The 20,808-nt window shown below is 29.2% G+C and overlaps 1 protein-coding gene across 5 annotated transcripts in view; it reads right to left on the bottom strand.

The window, feature by feature from the left end:
• Positions 1 to 1,184: 1,184 nt before the first annotated feature.
• The window catches only part of LOC106677870 (dual specificity protein phosphatase 22), a 208,555-nt gene continuing 188,931 nt past the window's right edge, over positions 1,185 to 20,808 (bottom strand). For 4 of the 5 annotated variants that reach the window (XM_067050440.1, XM_067050443.1, XM_067050444.1 and 1 more), the window contains 4 exons: positions 9,556 to 9,727; positions 8,261 to 8,439; positions 6,503 to 6,667; positions 1,185 to 4,544 (listed from right to left, as the gene is read on the bottom strand). In XM_067050440.1, coding sequence (XP_066906541.1) covers positions 4,463 to 4,544; positions 6,503 to 6,667; positions 8,261 to 8,439; positions 9,556 to 9,727 — 598 coding nt within the window. In that variant the 3' untranslated portion in view covers positions 1,185 to 4,462. Of the gene's footprint in view, positions 4,545 to 6,502; positions 6,668 to 7,350; positions 8,440 to 9,555; positions 9,728 to 20,808 lie in introns of those variants that run through there. The other variant, XM_067050442.1, reaches the window with a different exon arrangement.

The following is a 20,808-nucleotide window of genomic DNA, read 5'->3' as shown; positions in this document are numbered from 1 at the left end:
AATCACATCTATTTAAAGTAATTGAATGAGTATAACTTTCAATTGTTATTATTTTTTTTTCTAAAATTTTGAATGTTTTTTAAAACAAAGATAATCAGTTATTTTTTTCCATAAAAATTTTCATAATTTTTTAGACAAACAGGTAATTCTGTCATTGTTTTAGGACAGTGATGGGATCACCATAGATTATACCTATTTTTGTATCTCCTTTTATGTCATAGAACATTTCAACAAAAATCACGCACAACCGATGCATAATTATAACTTTGCAGTACAATGGTCAGGCCTTGAAGATATGCGCCTTCTGGCCTAACAGGAAAGATTCTTAAATCTTTCTTCATTACAACTAATAAAGTTGACCTTTATGTGTACAATAATATGATTAATTCATTTTAAGTAAAATTTTCCCTTGTGGCTTTGTTTCATCAAAGATGTAATAAGTAAACACGATATAAACATTTTCCATACTAATCCACTTGCCATAATTATAAATTACACTTCTATTAATTGTACTACACTTTTGAATAAGAAATATTGATGTAACTATTAAGATACATCCATAAAAGATGCTATGATGAAAATTGACTCCTGGTCACATGATCTTGTTGTTAGGTTGATATTAACATGTTAATCTGAGAAAAAATTATATGGAAGTTCAGAAAATGTGACATAGCACAATAGTGATATAACAGATTTAGCTATTCATTACTGGCCCATCATCACTATAATTCTAACAATCTATATCAATATCTTCTTTTTATTCCAATGAATGATTGGAAGTTTATTAACAGGAAACTGTGAGAAAAATATAGCATCTTGATCTATTTACAATAACAAACTATGCATAAACATGGATTTTATAAGACCAAAAACTTTATATATAACATTAAATGTATTCAAAATTAATATAATAAATATAAAAATAAATTGACAACATTCTATGCTAATCCACTAGTTCTCTTTGTAATTAGTTTTCCATGTATCAAAGAATTGCTTTAATATTTATATATAACTATTGGCTAATCACTATATAAACTATTTAACTACCTAGAACCTGCTAGGTTAACAATTAACATTTTAACACAGTAGTTATCATTCATTATACATCTAGTTAATATTTACTGAGTGAGTGTAAAACTACAAAAGTTGATTGTTCATTTGTGTTGTGGGATGGTTACACTCTATTTCTAGTGTTCTAAAAAACTAACTTTTGCCAAGCAAGTAATATTTGTTTGCCTCTTTTTTTTTTTCTTTTTTTTTATCAATTCAATAACAATTATAAATTGTATAAAAAGTTACATTCGCATTGCCTTCTCTCCCTAAACAATTTAATAATAGTTGATTGTTAATTAATGGTATCTCAATCATTTTTTAAAAAGTACTGAATCGATCTTCAATAAATGTCCAACTTGAAGATATTTTTGTTTCCATTGCTACTTTCAGTCAAATATATTTTTTTAGAAAACTTTCTCAATTTCCTGTAATAATTAACATATCAATCGACATTACATATATTTTTTCCACAGGGAAATACAAAATTTGATGGAAAGTACTTTTTTACATTGTTTTATAAAATACATACGTATTGTAAAATATCACATATCTATTTATTGCCTTGTAGTGCAACATAGTTTTATTCATTTGGAAAAAAATAATTTTTTTTTAATTCTGAAAATTATAAACTTGGTAATTTAAATATTAATATTTTAAAGTTTCAAAGCTCATTTATTATGATATATTTCAAGGAAGCATCCTTCAAACTTCATACCCTCTTAATCACACATGCAGGAAAATGTTAGAGACTATTCATTGTCAAGTCCACCATCTTAATAGCTTTGTCATAAACCAATCCTTCTTATGTGAAATTTTGTCATTGTTTTAAAATATGTTTATTGAAGTTTGAAAAGTATCAGTGCCTTGAAATATAGTAACATAATAAATGAAGCTAATATATTTTTATGCAAAATCCATTCTTCTTTGCAATTTTTTTTAAAATACTGTTTGATTAATTTAATTCTAGTAATTTAAGATACTGATAAATAAAGTAAAATCTTTATCAATTTTTATTTAACAATTTAAAATCATAAAATGATTCCTCTTTGAAAAAGATAAAATATCTTAGGAAACAAGTATTATTTCTGAATAATTGCATTATAATACAATTATAATAAAAGAGCTCTTTACTTCAGAATATGGTAAATTATTTTCCTATAATATTCTATTTTTCTTTCCTGTTAACACATCTTCAGAGCCAACAAGAGTAGAAAGAATATTCTACTATGATTTAAATTTTATCATACATTCATCTAAGAGCATACACCTAACAAAGCAGATAAATTTGCTCATGATGTTTTGCTTTGTAAGGACACAGAAATCATTTTCATGAAATATTAGCAAGGAAGATGAAATTTCCATAAAAAATTAACATTCCATTATATTATAATATCATCAAATATTGACAAACAAAATTATGGATTTAGGAGAAGTTTTTCAGTTAGGAAATAAAGCAGGCTGTATTCCTTTAGAGTATGGTCATAGACGTTTTTTGTCACGCACTACTATTCTTCAATTGAAATAGTGAAGGCAACTAAATTATTCTGAAATATCATTTGATTATCAAAGATTAGCCTACTTTATAAAGAGTTGAGGCTCAAATTATAAACACAATTTCTTTTCTTATCCCACGAGAAAACTTCATCATTTAATTGAAAAACAAAACAACTAACTTCAATAAATTTTTAAACAGATAATTAAAGAAAAAATAGTCACCACTATGGTTCAAAATATTCGGTTTAAGTAAAATTATCAAAAATATTACACCTATTAGGTGAAGCCGCTATTTTTATAAATATTTTAGTAATATTATATCTATTACCCAAATTTATATCCAAAAACAGGTCACAATATATCATTTAAGTAATTCTCCTAACAGCGGTTTGATATTCATTATTTTATAATGATTTTTTGTGTGAAACTATTGTTATCAAACTGTAAACTATAAAAAATTGGGTAATTTTATTGTATTTCGAAACTCTTACCACGCCAATAGAAAAGATTTACATTAGTTCAAGATTTTTTAAATAAAACGTGTCTCATGATGAAGTTAATGTTAAAAATTGATTTGTCATTACTTTAAGTTATTGACAGGAACATTGTTATGAGAGAGGGAGGAGGTATCCCCTCCTATAATTTGAAACCCACAGAGTCCGGAAATTTGAGATTTGAGAATATACTTCAAACTGTGAAAATTGTGGGTAAACATTAAAATTAAAAAACTTATTAAAACTCATTAAACATTAAAATTCAATAGCATGACAATATTTTTATTTTCTAAGGAATTTTCACAATACTTTTTGATACCATTTCAATTTCAATATAAAAAAAATTCCAAGTGGACGGTTCTTTGAAAATGTCTTCTCACTATTCCTTATTCTCTTTACATATTTTAAAAATACGGGTATGAAAAAATGGACAATTATGAAGAAATTTTCATATATGATTTAAAAATGATCACTATACCATCACGCTATATGTTACATTAGTCCTTACATGTTCATTTTAAATTCACAATACAATGATAATTTTTATTTATAATAAAAATATTTTTAAAAAAGAAAAAAATTCTCTTGCAGATGATTATCATTTTATAATATTTTCAGAATTTATTTTATTATAGTATTAAATAAATGCATCTTTTAATGCTATGATTACAATTATTGAAGCAAAGCGATTGCCCATTTCCAAGTATTATTTGTTATGTAAGCTTTGAGAGTTCTAAATGCAAATTCTATTATAATGCAGAGTTAACCTATGTTAACTATCTACTTGAGCGTTTGATTTTTGTGCATTGTGCGCGCTTGTTGCTTTCAGTTATATCTTAGTAAACGGTATTGATTGTTACATACGAAAGTAATGAAGGAAACCTTCACAATTAGTCCAAATATACACACAACCATGTTAAAAAAATGAAATAAAATGCTCATTTCCTTCTTCTTTGAAAGATATGTATGTATCATTCCTTACAATAATTGGTCATTATTATCTTTACAAGGGTTACGTAGTGAAGAATAGTTTAAAAGCTAAGTGCTGAAGAATAAGGAGTACAATAGATTAATATAGGTATAATTGTTATGGTTAATAACACTAATTGTTATTTGAGGTTCATAGCACACATCATATGATATTGTTTATTCATCAATCCATTTGGTTAAAATAGCAGCAACACTATAAACACTATAAGGAAATACGAACAGGCAAGGTAAGTAAGATTAATAAAAAGTTTCTTAGAGGAATGGTAAAATAATCATTCTTTTACCTTACACAGTTCTGTAATGTAACTGAAATGATTGTATAAAACTCAGTAGTTACTTAAAAATTACGTATCACAATAAGTAAGTGAAGTAAATTTGTTAAGCACAACTTCCGTTATGTACAAAAATATTTTATTAATTGCAGACTTGTTTCATGAGAGCCTATTTTTGGGACGAGGTGATGTTGGTGCGGACAACAACGGAGCTGAAGCAAGATCAGTCCTGGAAGATGACCTAAAAATAAAAACAATTAAAAACGCACAACAAAACATATATATAAATATCACAAAAATATTATATTAAAATTTCTTTTAAATAACTAGTAATCACATTAGTCTTAGTTTCATACAAATTTGAGGAGTCTAAAATCATATGTGCTAGTTTGCACAGTAAATTCTCTTTTAGCATATTGATTTCTGGTTGCTTATTCAAGGGTGGATGTAATATTTGATTTAATTACTCAAGGACTAAAATATTTCAATAGAAAGAGGTTCTGATTTTCCAAATCTGACTTAATTCATAGATTTGTTTTACATAGATTGTTTTACATGATATTAGAAAATTCCAATAAATAAAATATATCCAATAAAAATCCAAATAAAATAGAATAACTATTGAAGCGACATATAAACTAGTAGATATAATGTATATACTGAAATGTAAATGATTTTTAAAAATCAAAATTTTTCTTCCTCTGAACTGTTATTTAATAATACTTTTCAAACTTGACAGTCAGATACTTTACTGTGAAAGGAGGAAACCAACTTCCTAACATCAGATGTGTTAAAACAGAAATACCTCAAGGCAGTGCCCAAGATTATTTAACATACACAAGTCTGACTTGTCATAAACAATAAGATTTTATTGGCTACTTTAATATACGATGATATAGTCATTCTTCATATAAAAACACTTTACATGACATCCACCACTCTTAAAAAGTACTTTGATAAAATTAATGGCTGGATTATGAGATAGAAAATAAAAATTAAAGAGAGGAGTTTTTGTAGTATTTAAATTGAAATGTAGGTCCTTGCTTTAAGATATATTTTAATAATACTATGATATAATATCTGGGTAAACATTATATTTAGATCTTTATATATACAAGAAACTGAAAAAAATAACTCACACTAAAATAACAATAAATAATTGACGATATGAGTATACTCTAGCTACTTGATAGACCTTCAACATTATCTTTGTCTTATGAATTAGCTCTCAAAAAGTTTTGCAAAGACCAGTATGTATAAATAATATGTTAAAATTGTTTGTTTGTAAGAGATTAATTAGACCAAAGGTTGACTTACGGAACCTCTAACAGCAATAGAATAATATTCCATGAACCCATAGAGCCCATCCTGATTGCGTCTGTGCCAATGGACAAGGAATAGTGCCTTTCAAGTTGACAAAAAATGCTTATTTCAAAGTGACTTGTTCAAGATCCCAAATTAGTGATATATTGATGTTAATTTATGTAGTTTTAATAAATTAATTTATAATTTAATAAGAAGGTAGTTTTTTTTACAATTTATATAAGATTATTTATATAATGTGTAATAAATACAACTTATCATAAGACTAAACAACAATAATATTACAAAATTGTTTCTGTAATGCATTTTATGTTAATATAGAATCATAGGCAAATTCTGTTCTTTTTACAATAAAAAATAAGGGGATAGTTCTAAAGTAAGTCTTCATGTTTATTGAAATCATAAAATCCTAATGTTAGTCAATATAGATTAAGAAATTTTGTGAAATTAATTAAAGTAAAACGCCTATTAAACAGCCCTGCTGAAGTAGCTCTCCTTTAATCAATATTAAAAATAAAATAAAATGTTGAAAAGAAACACTAATTTTGGTAAAACAAAAAAAAGATACTAATAAAAACTAAAAGATTGCTTGAAAACTTAAATTAAATCTATATACCTAAAAATTTTTTTTAACAAGGCTATAAATTTAACTTTGTCATATATTAATGTAAATATCATATGTATATTAAGTTTATAATTGCATTTCCATTTTTATGTAATATGATTTAAATTATAATTGGAGGTTTTTATTTTTATAGACTTCTGATCGACCCAATCTTTTACTCTACTGGCAATGTCTTGGTCCCGATTAGTATGGATAAGCACAGTTCTACTGTAATTAGAAATTTAGAAAAATAAGTATTTTGAAAAAAAAACCTAGAGGGAGGAGCCGAGCTGTAAGAAGAAAGGCCACCAGGTCCAGAACGGGCCCGACGCCCTGAGCTGCTGATGGTGCTAGGCGACCGAGACAGGTGGCTACTGGTCAGTCGTGGAGAGCTCGGAGGTGTACTTGAGGACTTTCGTCTAGTTGGGGCCATTCTCCTGTCCACACAAATGAAAATTAATGCTCCTTTCAGTTGACACAGTAACAAAGAAAGGACATATATAAATAAATATATATTAAAAGGGAATGCATGCACCCACTTTTAGAATGAAATAGTTCATACCTACCTGCAGTGTTTGATTCCAGATTTCTTTTCATTTTGAGTTACATCATTGGGATGGTTTTCCATGAATTGGTAATTCAACTTTTAGGAATATAATAAATATTAAAACTTATTTTTGGAATATATAGGGATAAACCTTTTCATTTTTAATGTAGACCAACTGAGGGATGTCATGCACTTGTAACTGATATATATTTGTATAAATCACTTACAAATAAAATTAAAACATCAAGGAGGTATATAACAGAAACTTAAAGTAACATAAAGAAGAAAAAAAGCATGTCAAATTAAAAAAATAATAATAATGCACCAAAAATCACACATAAACTATATTTCCAAGCAGAAAATAATAAATACACCTTTATTGTCATGTTTATTTGATTCACATCTCTTCATTATAACTATAACTGTAAATTGTTTCATAACAAAACGGTTCTCTTAGAAAAGTAAGATATCTTCTGTCTGACTTTCGATCATTGCAGATTAGTCTCTAATATCTTATCAGGTTCAAAACTAATTATAGGATATAAAGGAGAACAAATAAAAGTAAATCAGAAATTCATTTACATTTGCTTTAATGACTAATAAAAAGTTACATTATTGAAAAATGACTACTAAAAAAAGTACAAAATTACAAAATAAAACAGGGTATATTACAAAAATATTAATCTTAGCATTTGATTCCTAATATTTTATATAACAACATTAAAAGTTGTCTTAATGATATGATAATCAACTTAACCATTACATTTTGATATTAATAATAGTTACACTGTTAGTATTACTTTGACTAGTTCAATGTACACACTTCTTCATAAATTTCCTTAGTCATCATTAAACTCGCAAAATATTTTCTACATCGGTGCAAATCAAAATGGGTGAATGTACAATATAAAACAAAACATTAATAACATGCTTTTTGAGATAATAAGCATTTGCAATATGCTCTCGAATACACATGCAGTGCAATAGAAATAGAGGGAAAGTGAGCTGCATCCAAAATAGTATTGCATAATAAAAGTAGTACTGTCCCAGAATACTCAATAATTGATATCAAGTGTAAGTAGTTAGTTTATGATAGAAGAAAGTGTTCTACTGCAGCTAATTGTGTATTTATTAATATTAGCTTTTGTTGGAGAGTCTATTATAGGAAGGTGACAATAGCTCTCGATAATGGAAAACTATGATCACATATATGAGGAAACTGTTACATAATAATTGCTAGTAATTATCTCATAACCACAAAATGTATCAAAGGGGTCATACTGTTAACTTGTTTGTTTACTGGTTAAAAGTGTTTTGAGATTATTTTAAAACTAAATAAAAGCAGGAGAAAAAAAAATCTTGTTCACAACCTGCATAAATATTAAAACATCAATAAATAATTCCTTATATATATTTTTTTCTGAGACACTGCTACGACTATAAAAGTTGACACTTAATAGATTTAGGCTTCAGTAAATTTTACGTTTTGCTTGGTGATCGGCAAAGTCCTGAAGGACAGACTTGACCCATGGGGCAATTTCCTTCACAGAACTTCTTCGAGAGGAGAAGGCTGTCATAGGAATTGAGAATGAGTTGGCACTCGGCTTCATCACTTGCTGCCAGCGCAAGCGAGGGAAACCTTTCTTTCAATCTACGCCGCTCCTAAACATCAATGAAAAGTTAAAAATTTCAATTTATTCAACATGTCTGACTAGTTAATTACATAAATAATAATAAATCAGCTAGTAATTAAATATTTTAGCTAGTAACTATACCTAAGAATTTTTAGTAGATGTAAATAATTATTTTAAACATATTATTTATTGATGGTAGATCATATGACAGATCCAGGAACTGGTCGAGATGATGGTCAGAAAAAACAATCCATAAATATTGTTGGCACTTAATCAATAGTTACCACTGTTTTTCTGACTGCCACCTGGACCACATCAACTTCTTGAATTATTTTAATACTCCCAAAATGATTGATACACAACCAATTTAATTGTTTGAGTTTCAATCATTTTATTTCTGTAGGCTATAAAAATATTATTCAAATCTGACTGGTAACTAATCCATGGGCTTATAAAATTAAACAGTTTCATGATAATGTATAATGAATAGACTCATCAATTTCATGGAAATATAGATTCAGATTATAATAATAATGAATACTTGGACTGAACTGTATTACTGTAATTCAAAAGGACGTAAAATACTTTATTTCAAAAATAAAAATTTTTCAAGCCTCTTCAAATACAATTAAAATTTTTTTTTCCTTTTTTAAATAAAAATATTTATCTTCCACCAGTATAATTTGACTGTTTTAAATTAAATTTACAAATATATTATTTACTTAACAAAAGATTAAAAAATGACAAAATAAAAATTCAGTTTCATTTTTATAAAATTTCATAGATTTATATAAGACACACAAAATAATTGCTAGAAAACGATTAGAAAATTTGAATTATAAAGCCTTAAGTCTTGAGACTTCCCTTTTCTTACAGTATGTATATGCATGTCCTAGAGTGATAAGACATCTGTGGTAGAGATAATTTTTTTTACTGTCAATGTAAATGTGATGATTATGATTTTTTATCTGATTATCCCTGAGTCAGTGAAACGTCGAGTAGTGAGTTGTTTCCAAATAGTTTAGAGACTCAAGACTTTGTGACTGCAATCTTCTAATCGTATTTTAACAATTTGTTGAATAATAAAAATTGTACTCATATTAATTGTAAATAAAGTAAAGGTGATGTATTGATAGGTACCTACCTCAGCTAACTTGGTCATTTCGAATTCCTCTAGCTGTAGTTGGAAACCAGCGTTAGGATTAGCAACTGATCTTCCGACCCTCACCACTTTGAGAGCATCTTTCCATGAAAGAGAAGTGACGGTCATGATATAGGCTACAGCAACTGTTACTGAGCGAGACATCCCTGCCAGGCTGAAAACATAACTTTATATTGATTGAACTGAATGTAAAAATTAAAAGTATAAGCAACGTGACAAGTATTGTCTAATTCCTAAATCTTTTGGTAAATTATAAAATAATTTATAAAAACCTTTAAAATTTAAAATAAAATATTGACTAGTTAAAAAAAAATTTAAAAATTAAAAGAACAGTTAAAAAACTTACATGAAAATCATGTATGACTTGTGTATTTGTTAAATATGAGTTATGACTAAATAACATGAGATATGGGCTCCAACAAGTCCAACTTCTTCCTACATAATACTTTACTTTCAAAAAATTAAGAAGACGCTGGTAGCTATTTTGAGGCCATAATAAGATAAAATAAACTGTCAAAGATCTTTAAAAACCCAAAATTTTGCGTAAATTGGAGCACTCGAGTCGAAGTTATAGCTATTTAAAAAAAAATCTTAATACCAGAGAAGGCGAACATTTTGAACAAAAAATTTTTATTTTCCTGTTTTTATAAAAATTCATATTTTAGGATTGCTGGAGATGAAAATAACGGATATAAATTTTGTTCCTGCCAAGAAGAATACAACAATTTAATAAAAGATAACGAATCCGTAATGCAATCGGCAAAGATCGGGTTATCTTGGCTAATCCCCTTAGAATGGGATATTTCGATTTTTCATTTTTTCTCCTTTAATTATTCATAAAATAAAAACTGGTAGTTTTAAAAATATGGAGCTCCGAATGAAAAATTAATTTATGTAACGTTTTAAAACAACCACTATTTTGTATTCCTCCCAACTATGATTTGCATAGTCATCAATACTGACTAGTAACTTATGTCGTTTAAAATTGGGTGAACTAATGTCTTCCTCCCATTCGGGGCTTTGGACTATTGGTACAAGAGAAGTGTTAGTTTAGACACAATGTAGTGTTAGTTTTGCTATCAAATGATCAATCATGTCTACTTTCGACATTTCTTCCTCTTTGAGAGTAATTACTAGTTCATTAATTTCGTGTCTAATATAATTAACTACTATGAGCACAAATTACTGGCGATACAAGACAATCTCAGAACAAGAACCTACGACCATCGACCATACTGATGCAAGAAACGAAGTTCATTATCAGTTCGGAATAGAGCGAACGGAATATTTTATAAAATAAAAATTTGCATAAAAGTAGTTCCTATGAAATCAGAGCACGAGTGAAAAAAGAGCTGACAGCAATCAAGCATAATTATTAATCACAAGAGAAGAAAATGTTTACACTGAACATGTGGGGTGAGAGATAAATGAACTAAAAAAGAACAGTTGGATCTAAAACCTCCATTAAATGAAGAACTGAAACCGATCATCGTCAAATTATATTTGGCAATGAATAATATATTTATAATAATGTATCAGATGACTAGTGAGCATTGATAAGGTTACTCGGAATACGAAGTGTTACAGCTCCTACCAATAACCAACAACATTAATCTTTCACAGTTGACACCACTGAATGAGTAGTGCACAATACACTGGAAGCCCTAACAGCTTGGACCTAAGTCAATATTCAGCCTAATTCCAGCCCTACTTCCCCAGGTCGTCATGGCGACAACATTTTAAAATAAACTTATTAATTAAACATTGCTATATAAAAAGATAATTATAATATAATATAACAATAAGATCATCCTTTGGAATTTGTTCTCTCACAGAACATTTCAGGTGACAGAGTCAAATTTCAAAGGATATCTTTCAGCCGCCGAGCACTGGTTTAGAATCTAGGGTTCCGAAGATCCTCCAGTCTTTCAAATAGCCTTTTTTAATTTTAATTGTAGGAACATTAATAGAAGAATCTGTAGATGTATATAAAACTCGTTTTGGAACTATTAACACAACATTAGATATTTAGATAATTATACTTGTATATTTGCTTGAAATAAAATAAAATATGTGTACGGATGGTACAGAAACAAACGAAAAAATTGCCTCACCTAAACAAGAATCTACGATATGACTCAATAGATGTATAATATAGTTTTATAAATTAGATAAAAATTTATATGATGAATTACAAACATATCACAATAAACGAAACATTAAGATATTGATAAAATATTCCAAACCATGTGAAACCATTTTAACTTTTTACCATAAAAATTACATTAAAAAAATAATAAGTTTAGAATATATTATAAATGGACTGATTAAATATTAGTCAAGAACATATTTTTATACTTTTTTTTTGTGATTCATGAATTATTTATAATACACTATTTCAAGCTCAAACAGTACATTTAGCTAAAAAAGAGTGCTAGAAAATTCGTTTACTTATTTTTTTTGTCTCAAGTCCTACATTAAAGATCAATTTAGATCCACAGTGTGAATGCCAAGATTAATTATTCGTGGTGCTCACTATAATAAGTGTTGTCTGACCCAGCAGGGAATTGAACCCACAACATTTTGAATCAATTCGAGAACCATCACCCCAATGTTCTCGGCTATCACGTCTAATAAAAATTACAATAAAATCATCTGAGCCACTTAAAGCTAACGTCTTATACGTAGCATCTCTCGATGCCGTTTAATAGCCCAGGGAGTTGACTACGCACAAAATTTATAAACTAAAGTGTGGATATCCCCATCAGGGATTTCTCCTACTTAAGATACAGTGAGTAATACTATTCATTGCGGAATAGTGCGTTGTAGAAGTATTTTTGGAAATGTATATTGAAATTTTACATTAGGACCGCCATCTGTGAATCTATCTTCCATCGTATACACTTTTTTTCTTTTCTTAAGGATCTATAGCTAGTTCTTGTTGAGCTTGTCATTCCCTCATGACCGCAACTAATTTCCATGGGGGGAGAGTTACCTTTCTTCAAGAACCTACAGCTAGTTCCTGTACGGCTCGCCATCCCCTTCACTATCGTAAGCTAGTACCCTACGGAGTGAATTTTACATCCTGCGCGTCTTTACGGCTAGCACTCGTAAAATTCATCATGTCAATTCATCTCCTAATCAGTCTTCCTAACTTTATCATTATATCAATACTCATTGTCGACCTCACCTCTCTAACTGGGTACAAGGACTTAATATACTGAACCACCTTGACAATTACTATAAAAATATCTTTATATCCATTACGTTTCTTTTGAAATAACCAATTCAGTTCCAAAAAAAATTGATCTGAGGTAGTCGTAGAATGATGACACTATAAAACTGAAGAACATGGACTGACCCAAGAGCAAACCAACTTCATTCACTTAGCTGCCAGAGACGGATGAGAATCTCTCACTCTGTCCAGGCCAGGTGTAAGTTTAGTGAAAAAGAAAATTATGAAAGTTTGTGCACGGCGAAGTTTGAACAGTTAATGTGACTATACTCCCTGAGATCCCGGTACGTTAAATTTATGTAAGTTAGAGGACAAAATGTGATCAGTAACTAGATAACAGGATTAACCTCTATTCGCATTAAAGAAGATGAGATTCACTTAGATAAAAGGGCATAAAATAATTGATGCAAAGTTAACCTTAGCTAATGCATCATATAGGTGGACATGTGATAGAACTTCTGACAACGGAAGCCATTTAAGGTTATTATTAAAGGTAATTTCATTATAAAGGTAAATATGATAATGAAATTACGTCTTCAAGGTAAATTTGAAGTTACTAATTATTAATAAAACATAAACACAAGATAAAACGAACATGTAATGATTTATTTTTCCAACATTCAATCAGAAGTTCTTCGGTAGGGGACTCTTTATGCTCCGGTGAAATCAAGAGGTGAATGGATTATCCAACGACCTTATTGCTGACAACACAGGGCAATTATTTTGTAGAAAACTAGATCTTAAGTTGTTTTCTTGCTCTCTGCAGCTCCTTGACAGACAAACAAGTCCTCTTCCTCCTTCTTTGTAAATATATCATCCCAATTGAAGAATATTATTATGTGATATAATATGTTATATCACATAATAATAATGAGTTAATGATCCCATACGAAACTAATATAGCAAAATTTACATTCTTTATTATAAATATATCTAATACTTTTATAATACCTATTACTAAATATACTAACATGAATATTTGAAACGCGCTTAGTGATGCAAGACTTGCCTAACCGACGAGATGTGCAACGGCGTTCACCCGTGAGATGAAATTATCTCACCTCAGTTGTCCACCTATGACGGGCTAACACGCCGTTCTGTATCCTAAAATAAAAATACTTTTAATCGCCTGCAGGTATCGACACCATACAGGAATAGGGGAGCTATTTGAAGGGAACAGCATATCGATAGAACTGATTATTAGTAAAAGGGAAGGAAGGTGACCAGTAAAGTCAAATTAAAAATATTTGCTGTTTAATAATATAGCTGTTATAATACTGGTTAATTATTTATAAAAACCTATGCAATTTTTTGTAGAGTGGACAACTCAAGATATATATAGGTACCAATGTTATTCGCTGCTTAAAAAAAAAATCAATCCTATAGAATTATCGTGACATGCATAGTTAAATAAATTAGAATTAGTTTCAGTCTTAATGAATCTTTTATTCATGTTTGACAGGAATAAGCGCCTCACTCACTGAGCCAACTCGCTCCTCCGTTGAGTTATGAACCAACTAAAAAAAGTATGATTAATATTATACTATTACGGATTTACATTGACATAAATACTACATATAATACATAACATTATCATTATTTAATATTAAGTTCGGAAGTGATTAAAAAAATAAGATCAAAAATTCGAAAATTGAACTATAATCAAATAAAAAGAGATTGGATTTTGAGAAATTGAAGAATATAGCGGTTCAATCACTTCGAATCATAATCTGATTGTACGATCTGACGTTTACGACGGATAAAACGTTATTCAATTAACAGCTTGATTTTTCTAACAAGATTAAAGGAACCCAATTCGAATCAGACCATTTAGAAAATGGGGAATTACAGGAGACGCCGCAAACCATGAGAACCTAATTTATTACATTTAGTCACTAAAGACCGAAAATAATTACATTTATTTTGTTAATAAATTGTATTCTAAACGTCTACAAAGTACCTAAGCCACAGAATATCTTTCTCACCATTTCTATTGTTACTTAATTATCACAATAAAATTTATTTAGAAAATAAAATTTACAGGATGACTCGTTTCATGAAATATCGCCGAGTCAATGAAAATACTTTTGTGTATACTTCAGTGAGATCAGGTGATGAAATTAGATGAAATTTATGGACCATTTCCACGCTGTTTCTTAAGTTTTCTCCATTTTGAATAATTGGAAGAGATATTTTTATATAGATATTATATTAAATATAGATATTATATTATATTAAATATAGATAAGTCATGGAAGATACTTTCATGCATACTTTCACAAAAGTAAAGGATAACATTGATACGAAATTTATTCGTAGAAACCATCGAAACCGGATTAACGGTAGGTACCAGCTATAATGCCCCAAGATGGATTTCACTACAAATATAAGACGAAATTCGTACTTTGAAGTCTAAAATGTTAAACGTATTTTTTAATTACAATACACTTATACATATTTTTCCATTTTTTTTTTTTGTGCCTGATGAAAATCTATGCTAAGTAAATTTTATTCATCAAAAAGTAAACTAGTTCTATATAGTCTACTCTGAAGGGATGACAATACACATAACGGTTTTTAAATGAAACAATTTTTATAAAAATAATTTATTGCTCATGATATTGCCAAGTATATATTTATATACATTTCAATAGATGAAAATGATAGGAAGTGCTATCGCACTCAAAATCTAGGTTTTTATTGAAAGCATATATTTATAAGTTTATTGAAAGGGTATATCACTTGTCAAGATTCCACTCTCGAATGGTCTCTTGAACTCTGAGGATTGATGAATGATAGACTTGGGCAAATGTTGAAAACAAACATTTTAAATTAATCTAGAGCTATATATGCTTTCACCAACCCCTACATTTGTATTTGATTTTGAAAACGAAAGAGTTAAAATTCGAATAAACATTATTCGATTAACAAAAACAAATATTTTTTTTTATGGTTAGATCTCGAGATAAGTATACTCCAGATTTTGTTTTCCATAATCCACAAAAATTGTAAATACAAATATTCATCCGTGCTTAAAACTAAGGAATTAAAATTCAAACAAATATTATTCGATTAACAAAAACAAATATTTTATGTACAGTTAGACTTCTAGATGTGTGTACTCTAGATTTTATTTTTGACAACTTCGTTCCAAAAAAAAAAAATCTTTTGGAGCTTATCATATTGTAGTTATAAGTTTTCATTTACTCATCTTATCAATCACTCACTCATGTCTTTAATTATATTATAAAAATTATGGTATAATAATAATTGTGGTAATTATTTTCATAGAAATGAAATCGAATGAATAAAAAAGTACAAAAATATTTTTAACTTAAGGGTTAAAAACAAAATCCAGAAAACTAAAAATATTTATTGTAAACGGTGTAATAATAAAATATTGGTAGACAATGAATAGGTCTGTACTATTTGAGTTCCTTTCTTTTCGGCCACCTGGACCATCTTCCTTTTTTAAGCTTCACTTCTGCCATGTTTTCATTTTTGAAGCCATGACAGAAATATTTCATTTAGTTAAAATTATTTGAACGTAAAAAGAAAACTTTAATTCGGTATAATTCACAACATACTAGAATGTTTCCAACGTTTTAAATTGTTAAATACTTCTAAACAAGTATATCAATGTCATAACATTAGATATTCATATAACAATAATATTCATAAAATTTTTAAAAAAATTATGGATTTTGTTTTTAATTTTTGGATGCTAATTAACTCACTGAACAAATTCAATACAATTCTTTAGTTTTTTTTAAAATTTAAATATAGTATTTTTTCTAAAAATAGAAAATTTTGAATGTAAATTAAAATATAAAATAATCTATAAATAATTTCAGTGTCCTCAATGAACAGTAAGGTTGAATCCGGGAGTCCACATTTATAACAGAAAAACGGAATGATATTGCCAGTCAAGAGAGCAGTCGTGCGTTGGGTTCAAGTCCGCACTATAAAAATGTTGCGCAACAAACAGTTACACTGCTTGATGTTCAAAGTATGTGGTGTAGTTACATAATTTTAAGTTTTTTAATATTCGTGTAGTATAACTTTTGACATGGTGAAGCTTCTTCATTCATTAAAGTTACAATTGAAGCTCTCGTCCAGATTTATCGTTAGCCTGTATGAGAAGTTAGTAGGGCCCCTATAAGGTCAAAAGTGGTTATATTGAGATAAAATAGGGTTCAAGTTGAAAATAAACCGATACTAAACACAATGTCGGCCCATGCTCCACAAAAAGCCGATTTGAAGTATAATAATCGTTTACGGTTTGAGCATCTCAAGAGGAACCCAACGATACCAATGAAAGCCAACATAATCGACCAAAGCAGTGCCATGGAGAAAAAAAGGTTAAAGCGCCCGAGTACCTCACAGACGGCAGGAGTACAACCATCGTAAGGGCCAGCGAGCTTGTACAAATGGTCAAAGCCAGAGTACATACATCAATAGTGTGCAATCGCTCCAACCTGAATTCAGGTTCAAAGACTTCTAATTTGTCTAATATCGAAAATCCGGCAACAACGCGATACCAACAATTATTTCGGACCTTGGCGATAACGGAATATCTTCATTATAACTAAAGCAAAGAGGTCTGAAGGACATTATAGAATTGAAGATTACTACAGCATAATCTCTAAAAAAAAAAAAAAATTGACATTAACATCGAAGTGTATCAAGTTAAAATATACATCAATCTCTGAAGAAGCCAGGTTTATATATATATATATATATTTTATATATATATTGTCTTAAAATCAAAGGATTCGAAAAAAAACAAAACTGTTTACTGCTTAAGTACATAGATTCTGAAATAAAATAAGATATTTCATGTTAGAGTTTCTAAGAAACCTTCAGACAACTTGGTCTAATATTCTCTATGATCATGAAGAGCTCAATATAAATCAGAAGCCATTTTAAAACCAACAATCTTACTGTATTTATTTCTTTAAAACAGCTTCGGATTATGGATATTGCTTAAGAATTATATAAGAAATGATTTTTTTTTTTTTTTGAGTGAGGGAAAGGAAAGTTAAATACACTTTATCTTAGTTATAACGAATAAAGTTTTTTTTTTTATGTTTACAAAGCATCATTAAATAGACAGGCGAACTATTAGACTATAGAGTTGGGGGAGTTGGGGAGGGGGAGAGGGGAAAGGCATTGATTGTCCCCCTCCACTATCCATTCAGCAGCCAGCGTTCGCTCGGTTCGTTGCTGCTCGATAGGATTAGCCAGCTTTGAAGTCGAGTCATAATATTGTATTTTATTAAAGGAATAAAGTTATTTCATTAATATTACTAAGCCGGACCAGTACTTAAAACTCCCTGGGTTGTTTATAATAACTTATAAGCCTTTTCTGAATGGGATACTTTTAAGTGAAGGAACTTCTAATAAATAACACGCTAAATACTAATGTGCCAGGCGACTTAATAAAGTTTGTGTTTTGATAAGTCTAATAAAATAAATATTTTTTAAAATCAAATATGCCACTTTTAAATCATACTGTATTGTAAATCAGTCGAAGAATAGCTATTATTAATGAAAACATTTTTTATTTTGTTACCGATACATCTTTAATGTCTATTATTAAGTTATTAAACATCTAAGGCGCGAGAAAGACAATTTTTATTGTATAATATTCCGATTAAAAATAAAAAAATCTAGATCTGAAACATAAATCTTAAATAAAATCTGAACCATTACAAACCAAGAAGGGTGTTAACACCCTTTCCTAGATAGAAGAAAGGTGTTAGACAGATAGATTAGGTAGATTAGAAGAAAAACTGTTTCTAGACCTAAGGGCGAGGGGGTGATATTTTCAGCATCACCTATTTTAAATCCCCCCCCCCCAAGTGTACCCATTTTATATAGGCTGAGTATAACTTTTTTTTTTTATTTGTTGATATTTACAACTGTATAAAAAAATACAACCAGTAAATTTGATCATAATGACATATGATATGATACAGGATGTAGAGAAACTACCCAGTAGTAGAACTCTAAAACAGTTTACAATATAAGGTCACGAGGCCATCTTCTTTTCAGGCGCCTTGGAGGATTGCCAGGAATGGAAGAGGATGCAAGGTTAGAAACGAGTGGGTTTGGGTGGTTAGGGAGTTTATTGAGTATAATTAAAATAAGTAACTATTTAACAAAACTTGATTCAAATATGAGCCCAGAAAACAGTGCCTCCGTCTTTGAACTAGCTCGCTCCTTGAATTTCGTTGAATAGATAAAGAAAAAAATATTTTAAATATAAAGAAACCCAAATGATTTGAAAGAATATATTTTCATTATCCTGTTGTATTGTAAAAATCACTTTGAAAATTCAGTTAATAAAATGCATAGGAGTTAATAAAACCAAGGAACGGCATACCTTCAGACCACAGATTCTATAAATTCATCGATGACAATCACAGAACTGTTTTCTGACAAAGCTACTCCCAGTAAAACTAATAAATGTCTCTGCGAGATACAGGCATTGCTGGGTAGGGGTATAGTGAGTGTTCTCTTGTAGTGTGGTGCCCTCGAGAAGTCTGCAGTTCAACAAACATCATGAATGGGAACAGTGACAGATAGATTGGAATCAACCGACCAAGAAGCTTCAAGAAATCAAACTAAATATTCTACTACAGAATACTTTCGCCATTAAGTCCAGATCTGAAGAAGTAATCCTGACCAAATTTAGAATCGGACAAGCAGCCTTCACCAATGGATGCCTAAAGCTCTGGGCACTGGAACCACCACATTGTGAAACATGCAAACTATTCTCTGTCACCATAACATAATTCTTACACACATGACTGAAGAGCTTACAAAAAACGAAGAAAGAAAATCGAGATATAATTTAATTCATACAAGCAATTAAAGTATTTTATAAAAATTGATTATTGAATCATTAATTTAAAAAAATAGCCATCATTGAATATATATAACTTAATTATTTGCGTTGTAATTATTAACTAAGATGCTTGGGTAGAGAAGATGTATTAAAAATACATTTTAAAATTTGTATATTTTTTAAATAAATTAAATAGGTTTTAGTTCGATTGAAAGTACTGTTTTTTTTTTTTTAAAAAAAAGATTCTTCTATTTTCATATTTTAGTTTTTAAAACGAACAATGAATTTTTCAGCACTTATAAAACTCCTCTTCTGTATCTTCTGAAAACTCCTTAAGCTCCCATGCGCAAGCTAGCACTATGTCCGATCCCCCTTGCCTTATGTTGTAATCAATTATTTCTTGACTTATCCTTCGTTATATCAACTGAAACAATTGAAAGGTACAAAGGACCTGTCTACGAACGAAGAAGTATCAGAAACACGAGCGAGACAGATAATCGATTCATTCTCTAGCAAATATTGAAACACAGGTCGATTCTTAATGCAATTTTTAGGGATTGCACGGGTAACTAAAGAGTAAGAAACGGGGAACAAAATAAAGGGGGAATAAATCTGCAATCATAACAATTAATATAATCGTCCCAACTAAGTTACCATTTATTCATTGGTTATCAAGATAAATATACAAATGGATTCTTTATGCTGCAGATGACCGTATACATAGAAATAAAAACATTATCTGAGGCTTAGAGAAAATAGTTTCTAGTTTTTGTTTTTTATATTACGTTGTATTTTAAAAATTAAACTTTCGCGTACAAAAAGAAACAATGTTCTCAGACAAGTCCTAAATAATTATCTAACAAAGAATTAAATAATTGATTTTTTTTAACTACGACAACCAAATTTTCATTCTCGTTTCTGAAAACCTTTAGTTTTCTAAATAAGGAATTTGTTTTTATTGACCCACGCAACCGACATATTTATATATATTCACCATTGCGTAGGTAAAGAGGTAATGTTTTTTTCGAGATAGCCGAAGTGACATGATATATAAGAATCCAAAAAGGTGTACATAATAAAATAAATAAAGGATTAGTCAAAGACAGTTCTCATAGGAAGGTGTATATACAGAAGGTAGGGAATATAT

Source organism: Halyomorpha halys, unplaced genomic scaffold (genome assembly GCF_000696795.3).
Source record: "Halyomorpha halys isolate HHAL.00 unplaced genomic scaffold, Hhal_1.1 Scaffold110.1, whole genome shotgun sequence".
In the NCBI taxonomy this organism is placed as follows: domain Eukaryota; kingdom Metazoa; phylum Arthropoda; class Insecta; order Hemiptera; family Pentatomidae; genus Halyomorpha; species Halyomorpha halys.
The sequence above is the reverse complement of the archived record's forward strand: the minus strand, read 5'-3'. Positions and strand labels throughout refer to the sequence as shown.